The following is a 19,090-nucleotide window of genomic DNA, read 5'->3' as shown; positions in this document are numbered from 1 at the left end:
CATTTTTTAAGAAGTATTGGTTTTCCTACAGATACCTCTCCAGATTCTGTGGAACCTTCCTTGAAAAATGGGAATTCTCTACCTACTCAAGCTATGCAAATTTGGTCAACCATGAGCTCCCCTTTCGCTAGCAGCAAGGCTACATCTGTAGACTCGTCAACTGAGCAAGTATCATTAAAGTCACAACCTGCTTTGGAAATACAACATTCTGTAACCACTTTGCCTGCTGGGACAACTCAGAGTTATTATAGTAATATGACTAGTACTGAAAAGTCAAAGACCTACACAGAGGTTGCAACTGCACCTGGTTCTAATAAGGAATTTAATTTAAGACTTCTTACCTCAAGTTACAGTCGAAGTTCTGAAATACAAGAGTCTTTAAATCCCATTACAAAAGACCCCTTTACTATGGCAGCCAATGTAGTATTTGAAAAATCAACACTGAGGAACATTCTGACCTCTAATTTTAAATCATTTGCTGACAAACTAGAGTCAGTTGTATTGCCTATTACAGAAAAATCCTCAACTAGTTCTGGGTTGGTAAATCTCGTAGCGACAATAGCTGCAGACCAATTTTCTCCTGATATGACGACCTCCTCTCAAATTAAGCATTCCATACCACAAAATGACCATACAATAAATCCCATTTTGATTTCAGCTAGTCCATACACAAAGCATTACTTGTCGCATAGCACTTTTAAGATCCCAAGACCCTCTGTCTTGCCCACAACTAGAGAAGTCTTTGGAACATCTGTTTCCTTTGCCTCAAATAATAAATTAGCTAATGTTGATCAAATAACTAGCACAAACGAAAAGCTATTCCCATCTTTAAGGATGAGGAGCTCATCTATAACTTCTGAAATGACAATTAAATCTGACCTTACAATAACACAAATAAGTTCTACACATAAAGCCACCAGTGCTGGAATATCTGAAAATACTAGCAATAAGAGGGAGCTGGCAAACACTACAGGAACATTGAGCTCAACCTTATCTTCTCCAAAACATTTCAGTTCTACAGAGAAGGAAGCAGTTTCTTTTCAAACTGATTCTGAAATGCTTTCCAGTGTTACTCCTTTATCCATTATGGCAAGGGATTATGAAGCATGTACACTAAAAGTTCGTAATACAACAACCACTGTGCAGACACCTCTTGCAAAACAGACTGAATATGAAAATGAAAGAAATGTGTCTTTGGCCACAATAAGGACTTCTCTTAACCCCAAAAGTTATGCCCCATATACTGGTCCACTTGCTTCAACAGAATTGGCAAGCACTGTGGCTCTCTCCCCATTTACAGACTCGTACTATACTGACCAAAAAGAAAATGCCAGTCTTGCACCCCTCAATTACTTAGCGGGTACACATTCCCCTGAGCCACCAAAATTGGAACCCACTGCAACTTTTTCTTCATTTACAGATACATTTCCTGTGTCCCCTGAGTCTACAACCTTCCCCAACACCGCAGCTTATTCCTTATCCGACTATGAGATCTTTCAAGATGCTATAAATGGAAATGTGAATTCAGACCAAATGACCCCTCTTGTGACCAATACAATTACTTCTACAGTCTTGCCATTTTGGTTCAGTAAGTCTTTAACATCTGTAACGCCATCATGGAAATCTACAAGCCCTTTCTTTCAAAGAGAAAAATCGACAGCACTTCAGATCACTCCAGGAAGCCAAGCCAATCTCGGCTCAACACGTGTGACTTCTACAGTTTCCCATTCTATTACTTCCCCTTCTGTCTTTACGATATCCCAGTTGAGAAACGGAACAACCATAAAACATTTAAACTCTGCTAGTACCTCTGGAGTATTTACTTCTAAAATATGGAGACCTCAATCTAAAACTAATGGTCAAGGCTATAATATTTCTACCATGCCACCAAAATCCAGTATCTTTTATTCCACAGCCTACATCACACCACGAAGCCAAGCCAGTCTCGGTCCAACACATGTGACTTCTACTACAGTTTCCCGTTATATTACTTCCCCTTCTGTCTTAAATCCTGTCTTTACGATATCCCAGTTGAGAAATGGAACAACCATAAAACATTTAAACTCTGCTAGTACCTCTGGAGTATTTACTTCTAAAATATGGAGACCTCAATCTAAAACTAATGGTCAAGGCTATAATATTTCTACCATGCCACCAAAATCCAGTATCTTTTATTCCTCAACCTACATCACGCCACGAAGCCAAGCCATATCCAGCACAACACACATGAGGTCTGCAGGCTCCCAGTCTATTTTTTCCACAGCCATGAATCCACTCTTTACAGCCTCCCAATCAAGAACCAAAACGGCCACAAATATACATTCACTCTTCACATTATCCCATTTAATAAACAAAACAACCATAACGCATATAAATTCTACTAGTGCAACTTATAAGACCTCTCAAACGTCTATTGCTACAATATGGAAACGCCAATCTCCTGTTGCCCCTTCAAAATCTGTTACATCTGAACTTCCTCATTCAAAATCTACAGGAAGAACAGAAAGACGCCTAACACAAGCTAAACGTCAAAGCTATAGTGTTTCTGCCACAACCTTCAAATCTGGTGTCTTCTCAACTCGTATCCATGGGAATACATCAGAGGCTCCTGCTCTTAAAATTTGGATACCCCAATCTTCAGATGGAAGTCCTACAAAATCTACCAGTTCTTTCACTATAAGCAAGGGCCTTCGAGAGATCCAGACAACTTATCACACCACGTCGTCCTCCATTTCAGTTTTAGTTGCCATGCCACTTACCTTCCATCTCACTGGTGTGTCATACAGTGTGCAGCTTGGTGACCACACAACTGATGAGTACAAGAGACTGGAAAAAGAAGTAATACTTGTGGTAAGTATAGATACCCATGGTTTTGTAATCATTTTAAAGCAGGTCTATGCTCAATCACTCAAACCTCATAAGCTTTAATGTTGAACACCTTTAGAATTGACTTGCTATTTAAATTTGCAGCTGTCTTTAAAGGTAAGTCAAATTTTTCAGTTTCCCTACTCTTTTACTCCCTCTCACCTAAAGCTGGCCAAGGTTTAGTAGCCGCCAGCGGGCTGAGTGATTAAAAAACAAGTATTTCTCTATCCACAAAGATGAGGAATTCCCCCACCCCCAGTCAAGTTTCTGATCGACAAGTTTTCCAGCTTGTCCTATTGACATTTCTGCACTGAACGGGCCTAATTTTGTTCCACCTTTGGCCAGCTTAAGTAGGTCTAGCCCTCAACTGCTAAATCTTGCTCATAGGCTCATGCAATTGACAATATCTTAACCACTTAAGGACCGAGCCTCTTTCTGAGATTTTTTTTTTAGTTTGCTAGAAAATTACATAGAACCTCCAAACATTACACTTTCTTTTTTTCTAGCACCCTAGAGAATAAAATGGCGGTCATTTGAATACTTTGTCACACTGCATTTGCGCAGCGGTCTTACAACGGCACTTTTTTTAAATTTATTTTTTAGTATTGGGAAATATAATGTTACGTCGAGTAAACTGATAACCAACATGTCATGCTTCAAAATTGCTCGTGGAATGGTGACAAACTTTTACCCTTAAAAATCTCCATAGGCAACATTTAAAATAATTCTACAAGTTGCATGTTTTAAGTTTGGGGAGGTCTAGGACTAGAATGTGAGCTCGCTCTACCGATCGCGGCAATACTTCATGTGTGGTCTGAACACATTTTGCATATGCGGGCGCTAGTCACGTCTGCATTTGCCTCTGCAGCGAGCTCGTCGGGACGGGCACATTGAAAATATATATATTTTTTTTACACCTTTTAAAAAAATAAATCACTTGTATTCCTATTACAGGGAATGTAAACCTTGGTAATCCTCGCCTCACACTGACGGTGTTTGAGGAGAGCCGATCAGTGAGTGGCATCTCCTCACAGGGGACAGCTAGGTATGTAATCGGGGCACTGATTATCAGTGCCAACCAGTGCCCACAATTGCCACCAATCTGTGCCAGCAATCGGTGGCCATTAGTGATGCCAGTCAGTGCTGGCTATCAGTAATGCCCATCAATGCCACCCATCAATGCCGCCTATCGGTGCTCATCAGTGCTGCTGAAAAATTACTTATTTACAAAATGTACTAACCGAAACAAACTTTGTCTTTTTTTTTGTTTGTTTTATTTATTTTATTCAAAATTGTTGGTCTTTTCTCCAAAAAACAACAACCCAGGAGTGATTAAAAAGAAAGCTCTATTTGTGTGAAGAAAATAACAATTTCATATGGTTACAGTGTAGCATGACTGTGTAATTGTCATGCAAAGTGTGACAGGGCTGAAAGCTGAAAAATGACCTGGGCAGGAAGGGGGTGAAAGTGCCCTTGTATTGAGGTGGTTAAAAGAAGAAAATGTCTCTTTGGTCGGGTTTTTTTTTTTTCTGTGCCCCTTCCCACGTTGGGGAAATGAATCCTTGTGTTATTTACTCATGATCAGAGTTTGAAAGCTTTAAAAAAAAAAAAAGCCACATTTTTGGGTTCCTGCGGGATTTGCAATAGAGGGAAATTTTTCAATGGTGATACAGTTTTTGGAGACCCCGGTGACAGAGGATTACCTCACTTCTGTTTTGGCTATGGGGCAGAAATTCAGCAGACACTTCCTTACACTTGCAAATGCAGAATAGAAGAAAAATTGCTGTACTTTGTACAATTTATATACATTGTAATATACCGTATCTGATGGGGTTATAGTGCTGGAAATTCCTCCAATCATACATGGTTAAATTCTATTTCCTGAAATGTCCTAGGGTAAAGAGCAGAGTACAGCAACCCATCGCTATACGTCATGAGTTTTCCAATTCTCCTATCCCCTTTTTAGTTGTGACTTTAGTTATTGACTTACACTTTGGTTTATTATAGCAGGTTATTGTAATCTAGGTGTTATCTATAGTCTAGTGATTATACTGGCTTTGAAAACAGTTTTACATGTTTTGGCATATAATTATGGATGTGTGTGTATGTATATGTGTGTGTGTATATATATATATATATATATATATATATATATATATATATATATATATATATATATATATATATATATATATATATATATATATATATATATATATATATATATATATATATATATAAAATGTATAATATTTTTTTTTTTTACCTTTTTTTTTTTTTTTTTATTCTACAGCTGAACAAAGTTTTTGCTAGCAAATACCAACAAGAATATGTTCAAGCAGAAATACTTGGGTTTTCGTGAGTATTAAAAATATTTTTTTTTTTTTTTTCTTTTTATCTAGTGACCCTGCAAGAAAATGCATTTACTAGCATGTTGTCAACATCTAGTGGTGGGACACGATATTGCAGTAACTTAATTTTCAAGCTCATAGGCATTGCATGCAAGTTTTATTTAAGAACTGCAGGCTGTTCACATAATTTGTAATAAAAATCTTTGCCATTCTGAAGCTTTCCTCCAACCACTTTGCGTACATTTTTTTAAATTTTTTTTTTTATATACTGTGATTCTGTACTTGCCAAATATGCTGCAGAAACCTCCCGTCACTGATTCTGGCTGCATCCATTTTAACTGTAGCTGAAGCTGCTGCCTGCTCACTTCCTGGATTTACAGACACACCTCCAGCTCTTATTTGCCCTCTTATGACTCGCACCCCCCTTCCTGGTAAACTCACAAAGGTGAGAGCTGTGCATAAGCCTAGGCCACTGATATGGTCGCCATTCGCTGGCCTAGGCTAATGACAAGAAAGTGGGCTGTATAAGGCATTTACTGGCAGAAAATGAATGTTTTACTATCCAAAGTTAACAAGGGCAGAAGATTTAATAGATGGAAAATGGGGGGGGGGGGGAAGTACTGAAGTTCTGCTTTAAACAGTTATCCTTTTGGGGTTTAAGGATGCCCCAGTAACCTAATGCCCAACACAAGTCAAAGGTGTGGTGTGTGGTTTTTTTATTTTTATTTTTTTATGGTAGATGGAGAGGAAGAAAGCTATCATTCCTGCAATAAAAAGTTCAAGTGACAAGAAAAAAGGCAGCAAGAGTACAACAAATTCTTACATAAACATAGACATTTGTAGTAAACATTCTTCCACATAATTGCAGATTACTTTTGGTGTTAGTCTCAAACCATACTGCTCAATATTTGCAACCAAGGAGGTGGTTCCTTTTTGCAGATACCACGCAATATATATAATATAACACAAAAAATACCCTGAGATGTAACAAATTGCATGCCCCACAGGGCTCACACACACCTTTTTCTCTGTAGCCTCAGCTGCACTGCACGGTGAATGAATAGGAAGTGCTCTGTGCTGGGCGGTTTCCCATTCATCTACAAACTGAAGCATAGTAAACATTTTACTTTGCTTCAGTTATGGATAGGCCCAGGTTGTGTTCATTTTAGAAAAGGAAAGGGCCAGTAAATGACGCATTGACTAGCCCCTTTCCCACTCCCTATCCTGAAACGTCCCCTGCAACAGCTGAGGAATAAGGAGGGAAGCCAGCAGCAACCCCCCTATGCTCGTACACTTTATTGTTCCGTCTCAAATTGCCTCCCTCCTTAGGCAATTTGAAGTAGAGGCTTTTGCAGCAAACATGTTTGATCTCTGCCCAGTTGGATAAGCAGCATATATAATGGTAGCCTTATGTCATAGTAAATTCAGAAATTTTAAATTATAACTTTTCTCCTCTCATCTTCCAGGACAGCCTCTGAGACATAGGGCTCCTCCCTCCAGGACAGGAAACATGCATACACCATGTCCTAAAAGGTGGTCCTCCAGGCCTCCCTCTTCAGTTAGTGTTTCCTGCCAGATGGGAAGGAGCACGTTAGAGGAACTAAGGGATCTCCATGTCTCAGGGTTGTCCTGGGAAGAGCACCTGGCATTGGCCTCCTCCTGCCTAGGCATCCCTCTGTCCTGCTGGGGAAGCGCAGGATACTTGTCCACCCGCTGCCGTTCGCTCAGGGAGAGCTGGACCTCTTGTGATTCTCCCCTTTGTCCCCCACAGCGCGGTAACCTGTGGTAGTGCAGCCGGCGGGTGAGAGACTCTCAGCCAGCCGTTCTGACGATTGTTCGCTGCAGCCGCGAAGGGGCAGGGCTTGTGTGTTCCAGCAGGTGGCGGTGAGACTTCTGGCGGAACTACGCCATCAGGGGGCGCCATGAGACACAGTTCTGGTCTCTAGAGGCGCAGTGGTGGAGTACACAGGTACCCGGAGCGGTGTGGAAAGCCCAGCTAGGCTGCGCAAGGCACCAGGAACATGGAGACGGCGGTTCAGGCTACGGACTGCGGTTCAGTGGGCTCTGGTACATCCCAAGTAGAATGGCGAGGGTGGACCATACTTGCACTGGGGGGTTTAGGGTTCTCGGGACCCAGATTCTCCCTCCCTGGGTGGAGAACCCTTGGTGATGGCATAGGCACTTCCTATACTGACCCAGGCACAGTGGTGGTTGTGGGTCAGGGAATCTTTTCAATGGAAATTTGTCCTTTGTCTCTTCTGTTTGGTTTTTTAGGTTAAAGCCCAGGACAGGACACAGCTCCCTAGGAAGAAACGTGCCATGTGTGGGACTAAGTTAGGCCCCAATTGGGAAGCCTTTATGCCCCGACTGTCAGTAGCCTCGTCAAGGATGATTCTGTGGCAGCTTGTCATAAGATCCTGACGTCTGTTAAGGATGAGTTTGCGTCCACCTTTCAGCCATTCTAATGGATAGGATGTAGGGCCCCCTTTAAGCATGCATAAGGCAGCTATTCTCCCTTCCCTATCCGAACCCAGTCAGGAGGGCGAGGGGGAGAGGGAAAGGTGGTCTAGATCACAAGTGTAGATTCAGCATCGGACTCGGAGGAAGAGGAGGATTCTTCCAGAGGGTCCAGATATAGGTTATCTCTGGACGATGTGGGGGATCTACTAAAAGCTATTTATGACACGTTCGAAATTTGTGAGGAGCAGGTTCAACTGTCCAAGCACGACTTAATGTACCAGCGGTCTAGTGCTCAGAAATCCAGGGTCTTTCCCATACATAAATCCCTAATTGATTTGATTCTGCGGGAGTGGGAACAGCCAGGAAAGAGGCCTTTCTTCTCTTCCCATTTGAAGTGGATGCTTCACTTCCATGGAATAAGGTGCCTAAACTGGACGCACCCTTGGCTAAAGTCTCAAAAAATACAGACTTGGCCTTTGATTTAGGATCGCTCAGGGATCCCATGGATAGGAGAGGGGATGTGTTGCTGAAGAGGGCTTGGGATGCCTCTTCAATTGGGTTGAAACCAGCCCTAGCAGGTACGTGTGTTTCCAGGTACCTGGAGTGCTGGTTATCGCAGTTGCAGTCCCATATTTCAGCGGGTACTTCCAGTCAACAGCTCCTGAAATCTTTTCCCCTCCTGTACAAAGCAGTGGGCTTTTTGGGGGATGCCTCCGCAGAATCGGTAAAACTGGCCGCTAGGTCAGCTGCCTTGGTAAATGCAGCAAGAAGGGCGGGTATGGCTTAAAACTTGGAAGGGCGACTCTGCCTCCAAATTAAAGCTTTGTGGATTACCCTTTTCGGTTGACCACTTGCTTGGGCCAGGCCTTCAGGAGGCATTGGAATGCACTCAGGATAGGTAGAAGGCGTTTCCTGAGAAGAAGAGGAAGTCCGAGGGAAAACGTGTTTTTTTTTTTTTTTTTTTTTTTTTTTTTTTCTTTTTTTCCCAAGGCTCCAGACAACAGGGCCAGCAGAAGAAACAGCCGCCCCAAAAAACTTTGGACAGGTCATAAATGCCGTGGAAGAGGAGGAATCCTATTTAATCCTCCTCAAGCCACCAAAAAGCTCCAGTGACTCCTGTGTCCCGGTGGGGGGGAGATTGGGGGAATTCCTCCCACAATGGACAAAGTTCACTCCAAGTCCATTCATTTTGGATATCCTAAGGAACGGTTACAGACTGGAGTTCAGTTTGTTTACCCCCTCAATCTTTTAGGTTACTCAGTTGCCCAGAGACTGGGAAAAAGCAACAGCTCTGGGCCTGTTGTTAGGGGACCTGGTAGATCAGAGAGCCCTTATACGGGTGCCCAAGAGGGAGCAGGGTCAGGGGGTTTACTCCCATGTGTGTGTTGTGAGAAAACCGTCTGGAAAGTTCAGACTGATCCTGAGTCCCCGGCCCCTGAATCTGTTTGTAAAGTATAAACGATTCAGGATGGAATCTATCTTTACTATAACCAGCCTCCTCTTTCCAGGATGTTATATGGCCACAGTAGACCTCAGGGATGCCTATCTACATATCCCTATACATCAGGAACTTCAGAAATTCCTCAGACTGGCGGTAAGGATAGGTGCAGAAGTTCTGCATTTCCAGTTCCAGGTGCTTCCTTTCGGTCTATCGTCATCACCAATAATTTTAACAAAAGTTCTAGCAGAGGCCTTAGCTCCGTTAAGAGTCAGGGCAATTGCAGTGATCCCTTACCTGGACGATATCCTGATTGTGGCCCCCCTCTGTTCAGCAACTAGAGAGAGAGAGGCCCAGTTTTCTCCTATCTCTCGGGTGGCTAATCAACCAGGAAAAATCCCAGCTTACCCTAGCACAAGAAGTCCTGTATTTGGGGTACAAAATATCTTCAGTGGAGATGGTTTTTCTCCCGGGGGAGAAAATTCTGAAAGTGGATCAGGCAGTGGCCCAGCTTCAATCCAATCAGCTATTCCCGATCAGAGAAGTGATGAGTTCTGGGTCTGACGTCTTGTTTTCCGGTGGTTCCTTGGGCAAGACTACATTAGAGTCCTCTGCAAAATCTCATGCTGAGTTGCTGGGATGGCAGAGGGCAAACCCTAGATCAACCTATACAGATACCGGCAAAAGTCAAAAGGACTTTATGGTGGTGGCGGGCTCATCGCAACCTGGAGGTTGGTCTGTCTTGGGCCCGTCCTGTGGCCATAGTGATGACGACCGATGCCAGTACCTGGGGGTGGGGCGCTCATCTGGAGCAGTCCTGAGCTCAGGGAGCCTGGTCACTGATGGAGGCTCATCAATACTCAAATCAGAGGGAATTGCTGGCTATTCTGAGAACCATGGTGGTCTTTCAATCCTGGATAAGGGGATTACACCTACAGGTTCAAACAGACAATGCGGCAGCTGTCGCATATTTAAACAAGCAGGGGGGCACAAGGAGTCCTGCCCTGCAGACTATAGCCAGCAAGATTTTGTGCTGGGCAGAGGTGAATCTGGCCTCATTGTCAGCCATTCACCTGAAAGGCTCTCGAAATTCACTGGCGGACTTTCTCAGCTGTCAGCGGGTGTGTCAGGACGAGTGGTCCCTCAACATAGAAGTGTTCGGGCAGATCGTAGGACATTGGGGACAACCAGAGGTGGATCTTTTTGCCTCGGAGGCCAACAAGAAGGTGGCACAATTCTTTTATGTCCACCCACAGGATCAGGCCAGGGGAATAGACGCCTTTGCCAACCCTTGACAGTTCAACCTGTATTATGCCTTTCCTCCAGTTCGGCTGATAGCTGCGGTCCTCCAAAAATTTCTAGCAGATTTAACGTATCTCATCCTAGTGACTCCATTCTGGCCAAAGAGACCCTGGTTTGCCATCTACCCTCCTCTACCCCTTCCAGTCAAAGAAGATCTGATTTCCCAGGGGCCAATTCTACACCCTCGGATAGAGAACCCCAGGCTATCGGCTTGGTATCTGAGGAACAGCTGTTAAGAGCTCAGGGATTTTCAGATGGGGATTAAAAACTCTTCTTGAGTGCCGTAAGCCAGTAACTAGGGCAATCTATGCCAAGGTATGGAAGAGATTTAATTCCTGGTTGGTAGAGCAAGGTCTGAATCATCCTGGGATTCCAGCAGTCCTGGATTTTCTTCAGGCAGGTGTGGAACTGGGCCTTTCTGTTAGTACCCTAAAGGTGCAGACTGTGGCTTTGAGTATTTTCTTGCAGACCTCTCTTCAGCAGAATCAGTTCATTAGGAATTTTTTCAAGGCCCTGGCAAGGTCCAGACCAGTGAAAGTTATATCCTGCCCCACTTGGGACCTCTCTGTGGTTCTCAAAGCACTTACCAGTAGTCCTTTTGAGCCTCTGGAGGGAGCCATGTTAAAGTGGGTGGTACGCAAGACAGTGTTTTTGATAGCAATCACTTCAGCCAGAAGGGTGAGTGATTTGCAGGCTCTCTATTAGGGAGTCATTTTTGTTAATAAGGGAGGATAGGATCGTTCTTAAGACAAATCCTAGTTTTCTCCCCAAGGTAGTTTCTACGTTTCATAGGACTCAGATATTGTCCTGCCAACTTTCCGATCCACCTCGGGTGTAGGTGGGAGGAAGGAATCTCTAACGTTTATTGGATGTTAGGAGGAACCTTTTAGTTTATTTAGAGATTACTAAAGGATTTAGGATCTCGGACACTCTTTGTTAATTTTTCAGGGGTCCGCAAGGGCTGCAGGGCCTCAATCTTCTATTGCTAGATGGATAAGCAAGGCAATTGTAGAAGCTTATAAGTTGGAAGGTAAGCAAGCCCCGTTGGTTAAGGCACATTCCACTAGGGCAGTCTGTTTCATGGGCAGAGAGGGCCGGAGCCTCTCTGGAGGTTATCTGCAAAGCGGCAACATGGTCCAGCTACTCGACATTTGCCAAGCATTACCATCTGGATTTGTTGTCGGAAAGTGAGCAGACATTTGGACGTAAGTTTCTTGCTTATCATCTCAGAGGCTGTCCTGGAAGACAAGAGGAGAAAACCGGAGTTAGACTTACCGGTAACTTTTTCTAGGAGTCTTGCAGGACAGCCTGGTTTCCCACCCGGTGTTTTGGATTGACTGGTGTTGGATGTATTTAATAACGTTGTGTTAGTGTGATATCTTTCAGAGCCTTCTGGTAGTTTTTGGTTAAACTGAAGAGGGAGGCCTGGAGGACCACCTTTTTTAAGACGTGGTGTATGCGTGTTTCCTGTCCTGGAAGGAGGAGCCCTATGTCTCAGAGGCTGTCCTGGAAGTCTCCTAGAAAAAGTTACTGGTAAGTCTAACTCTAACTCTAACGTTTTTTTCAAGTGTATGTATGTAGGGTATCACATCTGAAATGACATAGGACGAACACTAAAAAAAGACTATTGTGTATTTTTAAGGCACTACTTAAAAATCATGACTAAACAATAGTTTGCCATTTTTAATTGTAAAAGAAAATGACGTATAAGAAAAGCCATAGAAACACAAATCTTGTGACAAAATGTACAGAATATTTTGTCACAAGATTGTATTTCTAAGGTTTTATATGTTGCCTACTTTTTACAATGCATGCAATTACAATGAATTAAAAATGTGTGCCCTAAAAAGCAGTGTTGTGTGTGTGTGTGTGTGTGTGTGTGTGTGGTTTTTTTTTTTTTTTTTTTTGGTGTATGTTTTTGCAATAAAGCTTAAACCATTGTTTTGTAATTTTTTTTAATGTATTTTTTTTCCCCTCCTCCTTCTTCTTTTTTTATTTTTTGTTTGTATAGGAATGGCTCAGTAGTTGTTCAAAGTAAAATTGCATTTAAAAGCGGACCATCTGCCCCTAGCGCCTCTGACATAGTGAGGACCGTTCTTTCTGATAACCTTGCAATAAAGAATAATTATTTTGGGTGGAACATTAATGCGTCTACTGTGCAGTGCAATGGTATGGTCAATGTACTTTTCTGGATATTAAAGGTCTGTGCCATCACAAAATCTTTACTTCCTAATGGTTGATTACCATTGGGCTAATGGCTTTTAATGTGTAAAATATTTCACCATAGTTTTGGAAGAAATTAGTTTTGATGCCACAGTTTTTTTTTTTTTTTTTTTTTTTTTTGTGTAAATCTGCTTACTTTGTCTAAAACATGATTTTTAAATGTGGTTTAACCAAAAAATCTGTAAATGTACAAATGTTGGCCTGTACCACCCACAAATGCTGCAACTAATGTACCAGTTATAGTTGGTAAGGTTGCTAAATTTTGTTTACTGAGAATCGCACCTAGCTGTTTATCTACATTCTCCGATATATCCTCTAGGCCTCTTGCACACTGGTGTCTTAGTCTATACAATGCAAGTCCCGGGGGAATTTTCCCTCCTGGCATATACCACAGTACAGCCGTGCAAAGCCATTTCTGTTTATGGGTGGGTGGACTTCACGGAGGAAGAATACTGGTTTGGATTTGCATTGCATGGGCTTGTGCGAGAAGCCTAACTGTGGAAGGGAGTTCCAAATCTTTACAGCTCTAACAGTAAATAATCCCCTATGCAGTTTAACAGCCATGTTAACTTTTAAGTAAAAAATAATAAATGTATTCTGCCATATAGCCAAAGAATGAAAAATTCTTGCAATGGATGTTATCGAGTAGCTGGGTTCATTGTATTGGAACAGATTTCTCCAAACTTTTCAAACAAGGTCCAGCTTACTGCCCTTCAGACCTTAGGGGTTTGGATTGTTGCCAGTGGGGGTAGAAAATGTCCCAGACCCAGCATCAACGAGAATAAACCTTGCCTCAGGGTTGGTGGTCAGTAGAAGTATGCGTAGTGCCCCACCATTGGTATCAGTGGAAGAAATAGTGCCTTGTTTGTATCGGTTGGAGGAATAGTGCCACATTAATTGATATTAGTTGGAGGAATAATGCCTGGGCACTGGAGTCACTAGATAATAGGTGGACTGGGATCATACTGGGGGAGTGGGGTCATAGGGCATACTGGAGTCACTAAGGGATAGGTGGATGGGATCAAACTTTGGGTCAATGGCAGGAATTATACCCCACTATTGATGTAAGTGGGAGAAATAGTGCCCGGAGGCCTGATAAGGGATAGTAAAGGGCCACATCTGGCCCTCAGGCCACAGTTTGGAGACCACTGTATTAGAGGCTTATTGCTACAGTTCAAAGGAATCTGGGTCAGAGCACTGGTTTCCATTCTCCAAGGTAATTTGCAATAGAGCATGTTCTTTGTTCTGTGTTTACTGCACACTCTCCCTCCATTTTTCCATCTGTACCCCTGTATGGGCTTTCAGTTAGAAAATTGAAGGTGGTGTCAATGGACAAAGGACACCACCCGGAGCCCTCAGTTCATTGAGAACTACAAGCAGTCTGCTGCAGTGGCAGACGGGACTATTATCAACCACTGTAGTGAGAAGGGGAGACACTGTGCTACTATAATAGAATCAGCAGCTAACACTCAAACAAACAGTTGAAATAGATATAAAACAGAAAATGTAGCGCTAAGGTGAGAAATACATTAACATTTGAAAAGTGATTAGATCCAAATAATCCGTGCTAAGAAAAGAAGTCCCACACTTATTGTGAGGAAAAACTGCAAAAAATATTGCGTGTAGTATACAACACCCAATACAATATAGTACTAAAGTATGCCCCTGTTGAAGACCGTTAGTGTTGAAATGCGTCAAAGCATTATGTGCACCCCACATTGCTTTTTACTAGTCTCTTTTGTGATCACTTTTTATTATAGAGAATTTTTTTTTAATAAAAACCAACCTTTTTTTTTTTTTTTTTTTTTGATCTGCACCATCCGGAGCCCTTTTGCTTTCTTTTTCCTATTTTATGTACCATCCGTTTGAGTCCCTATTCATAACGTAAAGTTCGGATATATTGTGTTCCCAAAATGACATCGCTCTCGAGTTTGAAGAATATCGGCTGGTGGCCTTTTAGGAATACCTACCTCCATCCAGGACTGAGGACGTCCACATGGGGACCATATACTAGGATCCACTACATCGAAAGCTGGAACCCAATCCTTTGGGATTACAAGTGCTGTAGACCCACTGTCGTAAGACAGGTAGGTCCAACATTTCCAGTAAGAGTATTCATCGTGTATCCATAGAAGGTTGAATCCTCAAATAGTACTTCAGACAAACGGGCTACTGTTGTCGGCATCCTCCCCGCCTTGATCTATGGTTTAGATGGGAAGATTGATCACTCCTGGTTTAATTTATTAAGAGGACTTCCTTCATAATTTGAACTGACTTCAGTCCATTTTCAGTCTTGGTTCCATATATTTTTTCACGCAATTATTATTTATGACATACAGTTATATGTATATTGCATTGGGTGTTGTATACTACACGCAATATTTTTTTGCAGTTTTTATCACAATAAGTGTGGGACTTCTTTTCTTAGCACGGATTATTTGGATCTAATCACTTTTCAAATATTAATGTTTCTCACCTTCGCGCTACATTTTCTGTTTTATATTATCAACCACTTCCTGTCCAACTTCATTGTGTGGTCACGTCACCCATATCTTTCTGGTACTACCATCACTATTGATTGAATATTGCAATCGGATCACCTCAGAAGTGTCTTTTGTGCAGTTTGCACAATTCACTTTTGTAGCCCCTATTAAAGAAAATGTATAAATACCCTAAACAATTAAAAATAAACATTAAATACAACATGCATTCATGAATGTCAAAATATCCTATATATTAGAAATTCTAATGTGCAAGTAGCCTAAAAATCTAAGTTCTTTTAGTGTAAAATGTATCTATATCTAAAGATGACATGGGCCCCTCTCGCACTGAGGCAGGTTTTGGCGCTAGAAATAGCACCTGAAAACTGCCTCCCATGCCACCCGAATGTGAAAGCCTGAGTGCTTTCACACTGGGGCGGTGCGCTTGCGGGACGTTAGAAAAAGTCCTGCAAACAGCATCTTTGGGGCGGTTTATAGATAATCTCATAAAGTGAATAAAAAAACTTCAACACACACACACAAAAGTATTTTTAAAAGAATTCAGCAAAAACAAGGCTGCACCTCAAAGGTGTGACAACCTGCAGTACATACCTTTTTTGTGACATAATAATGCAGGCAGGGACAAATTGTAAAGGTAAGGGGAGAAATTAGATTAGTTCCCTGCCCTAGACTATATGGGGCAGAAAACTTACAAGGACGACCTTGGTGGAAATTGTGCTCCCCCCAGGTGGTGAATGAACGGCTGGGGCTCTGTGTCCTGAGTATCTATCCGGGGTTGATGGTGCAAACAGTGGCGGCTTGTGCTCCCTTTTTTTTTTTTTTTTTTTTTTGAGGGGACAGAATTTTTATTTTTAGTTTATAAAGCACGCTAAGCAAGGAATTATGTATGATATGGTCATATGGGTAAGAGAACAGTATTGTCAAATTAACCTGCTTGCAAATTAGTTACAATGTTGATCTGGTATGCTTTTAATAGAAGATTAGCTTCCATTTAATAATGGATTCTTATCGGTGCCAAAAATTAGTTCCTTCACTGCAAATATGACCAGAAATATTTTAACTTGTATTCAGGTTTCCACTGTTTCCAATGCCTGCAGGCAGATCATTGGCTTTTTTCGGTTTGCACAGAACTTGAGTGAATCAACTGACAGCATGTGGCATGGCAAATCGGATAACCATGAACATCCTTAAAGCTTACCGCACTGGGAGTTTCATTGATTTAGGCTCTGTTCACACTTGTACGATGCAGGAGCCGTGCAAATCCACTGCATTGCATGCGACTCGAGCAGCAGTTCACACTGCCATATGTGAACTGTCAGGAGTGTCAATACATTAATGACATCCCTGTTTTTCAGCTCGCATATGGCACTGCAAACTGACAGTTTTGACATGAATCATATCGCATGGATGTGAACACCCATGCAATCTGATTCTGGTACGAACCAAAAAGGGTCCTGTGTGAGTTTGGTCCAAATGTGATCTGAGCCATACAATCTGTATGGCAGACATCGCATGTGATTTGCACTGCGGTGCGATTCACATGCGATCTCGCGGAGTCCGCTGATGTGAATCGGCACTTGCACTACAGACAATACAGGGTGGTACAAGTCAATCTGGTTCCTCTTTATTTTTTGGGGCTCCAGCAGCATAACTTGAATTCATTTTTGGTGGCATGACTTTTTAGGTTAATGAACAAGAACTTGTGAATTCTATGTAATAAAATGTTGTTTATTTTTTAGGATATACCCCAAAGAACCTGCAGCAAGAGTCTTTCTCCATCAGTTTTGTTGTTCTCCATTTTGGGTTTATTGCCACTTCACAAAATGCTCAAAAAAAGCAGAGTTACCTGGAGAGTTTACAAAAAGAGGTAAAACGGGATGCCTGCATTACCCAAATGTTTCTGGCAGGTTTTCATTATTGAATGTTTAGAAAAGTGTCCATGCCCTCTTTTTATACCTTACTGAGGAAAGTCCTCGGCTATTGAGAGATCCCCTTGATATCTTAAATTTATCTTATTTGCAGCGCTAAAATTTGAACTAAAACCAACTAAAATGTGCTACATGACCTGTGCCCTAAACGTGGATGTAACAAACATAAAAGTAGGGAAATTATGCTAGTAGCTGAGATGGGATGTGATCTGAAGTAGTGTATTTGTAGATATAGTTAAATTCTGTGTTATTAAATATACAGTAATCAGTCATAAACCTGTTCCTCCATTAGCATTTGAAAAGGACAGGGCCAGCTTCTAGGATAGAGTTGACTCCTACAGTAGGTGCCTCCCGATATTGTGTTTTCAGTGTGATGGGATCGCGCTAGAAATCGCCTCTGCGAGCTGTGCTTCTCGAGCGACATAGCTCGGCACTGGCTCCCGTGACGGGGCTTGCGGGTGTCAATCTCACTAACAGCGGCAAGATTGACACAATATCGGTGGCACACACTGTAGATGCCAATAAAGTATTGTATTCGAGTAAACCTAGATTGTCACCTTTCTGAAGCGTCCCAGCCGTTTTGGCTACAAGTATCAGGGAGGCGGTAGAAGACCTCAGAAGGTCTGCAAGCTTTGATATCAACAGATCTAAGGAATCTATTTCATCACCTATAAAAGCAAAAATATTAGCAGTAGAGAGATGAAAATCCTTTTTCATCGTACACATGTTGTGCTACAAGTACATGTAAATCTGTATTTGTAACGTGTGGAATCCTAGAGAAGAACAGAAAACTGTTTTATATGGCGCCTGATTGTGGCAGGCAGAGATCCCCAGCACAACGATCAGTGCTGTTCTGGGCCATTTCAACTCTGGTAATTTCAGAACACAGAACTGTCCTAAGGACTGAGACAGGAACACCTTCCAGGGTTCATTGACCAGGGGCTAATGTCCAGCCCACATCCATATTTCAATAAATTGAGAATCCTGGGATATGAACGGCATGATTTTCACAAAGCCAGTTTAAACTAGGAAGTTGCTCATGTTTCAGTATGCTTCTGCCAAAGCATGAGCTTCGGTAAAGCTTTTATTTCAGTTTTTTTATGTTTTGTGTGTTTTTTATTTTTATTTTTATTTTTTATGCACTGCCCACTTTTGGGATATTTAAATTATAAAATTAATAATTGACTTCTGTGTACTAAGCAAGGGCTGATCTCTGGAGAAATTGTTGCATTTTAGTGTCTATGCTCGGTCTAAGTTCATTGCAAATCTGTGTTATTGGTGGTCATAGGTGGGGTTGTACACCTGTGGGAGGCTTTAGAACGCAGTCTGGTTGGATGCATTGGGTACCTATCTTCATCTTCGAGCCAATCAGTGAGCACGTTTGTCTCACTGCGTAATCCGGGAGAGGGTACTTAAGGTGTCAGTCACGTGGTTCTGGGTTCTGGTCCAGAAGTTGTTGCTGACTCCGTGGTCCTACTGACCAGCCCCCAGGGTCCCTCATGGCCTGGGGTGCGGATCCATCCGTTTCCGAGCCTCAGAACTGGCTAGTTCGAAGCGCAGTAACTGGAAGGAGGATTCTAAGGTGTTCCGGTGCTGTCTTGGGTTTGGAGAGGCCCAGCAACTCTACACACGACCAGGGGAGGACTCTTCAGTAAGAGAGCCACGCACAAGGCTGGCTGCTCGGTAAGAGCCTGGAAGCTGAGCTGCCATGGACATTGACTGAATCCACAATTCTTTCAGTATTGCCGGACCAGCTGAAAGATTCTGGTACAGTAAGAAAGGTTCCTACTTCTATCCTTCCAGTTATAACAAAGTTTCCAACCAAGCCTGTGTGAGAGACTTTGAAAAGCTAGAATTACCTGTTGGCTGCTAAATAAAAACTTAAGGATTTTACCCAACAGTTAAAGAATCCAGTTGCGAGAGGCTATTCCCTGGACAGAGAGAGAGACTTTTATTGAAGTCAGCAGTTCCAAGCACCTGAGCTAAACTTTACCCTGATGCCCTCTATTCCCAACTTAGAGA

General features: G+C 42.3%; 1 protein-coding gene across 2 annotated transcripts in view; it reads left to right on the top strand.

Annotated features, from left to right (window-relative positions):
• The first annotated feature begins 1,059 nt into the window (after nucleotides 1–1,059).
• The window catches only part of LOC143961409 (uncharacterized), an 86,276-nt gene continuing 68,245 nt past the window's right edge, over nucleotides 1,060–19,090 (top strand). For both annotated transcript variants that reach the window (XM_077470687.1, XM_077470686.1), the window contains exons 1-4: nucleotides 1,060–2,850; nucleotides 5,159–5,223; nucleotides 12,428–12,585; nucleotides 16,880–17,007. In XM_077470687.1, the coding sequence (XP_077326813.1) occupies nucleotides 1,087–2,850; nucleotides 5,159–5,223; nucleotides 12,428–12,585; nucleotides 16,880–17,007 (2,115 nt within the window). In that variant the 5' untranslated portion in view covers nucleotides 1,060–1,086. The remainder of the gene's footprint in view (nucleotides 2,851–5,158; nucleotides 5,224–12,427; nucleotides 12,586–16,879; nucleotides 17,008–19,090) is intronic.

Source organism: Lithobates pipiens, unplaced genomic scaffold, assembly GCF_037356315.1.
Source record: "Lithobates pipiens isolate NorthernLeopardFrog02 unplaced genomic scaffold, aLitPip1_a1.2 Scaffold_8, whole genome shotgun sequence".
NCBI lineage: Eukaryota > Metazoa > Chordata > Amphibia > Anura > Ranidae > Lithobates > Lithobates pipiens.
Note: the sequence above shows the minus strand (reverse complement) of the source record. Positions and strands in the feature narration are given on the sequence as shown.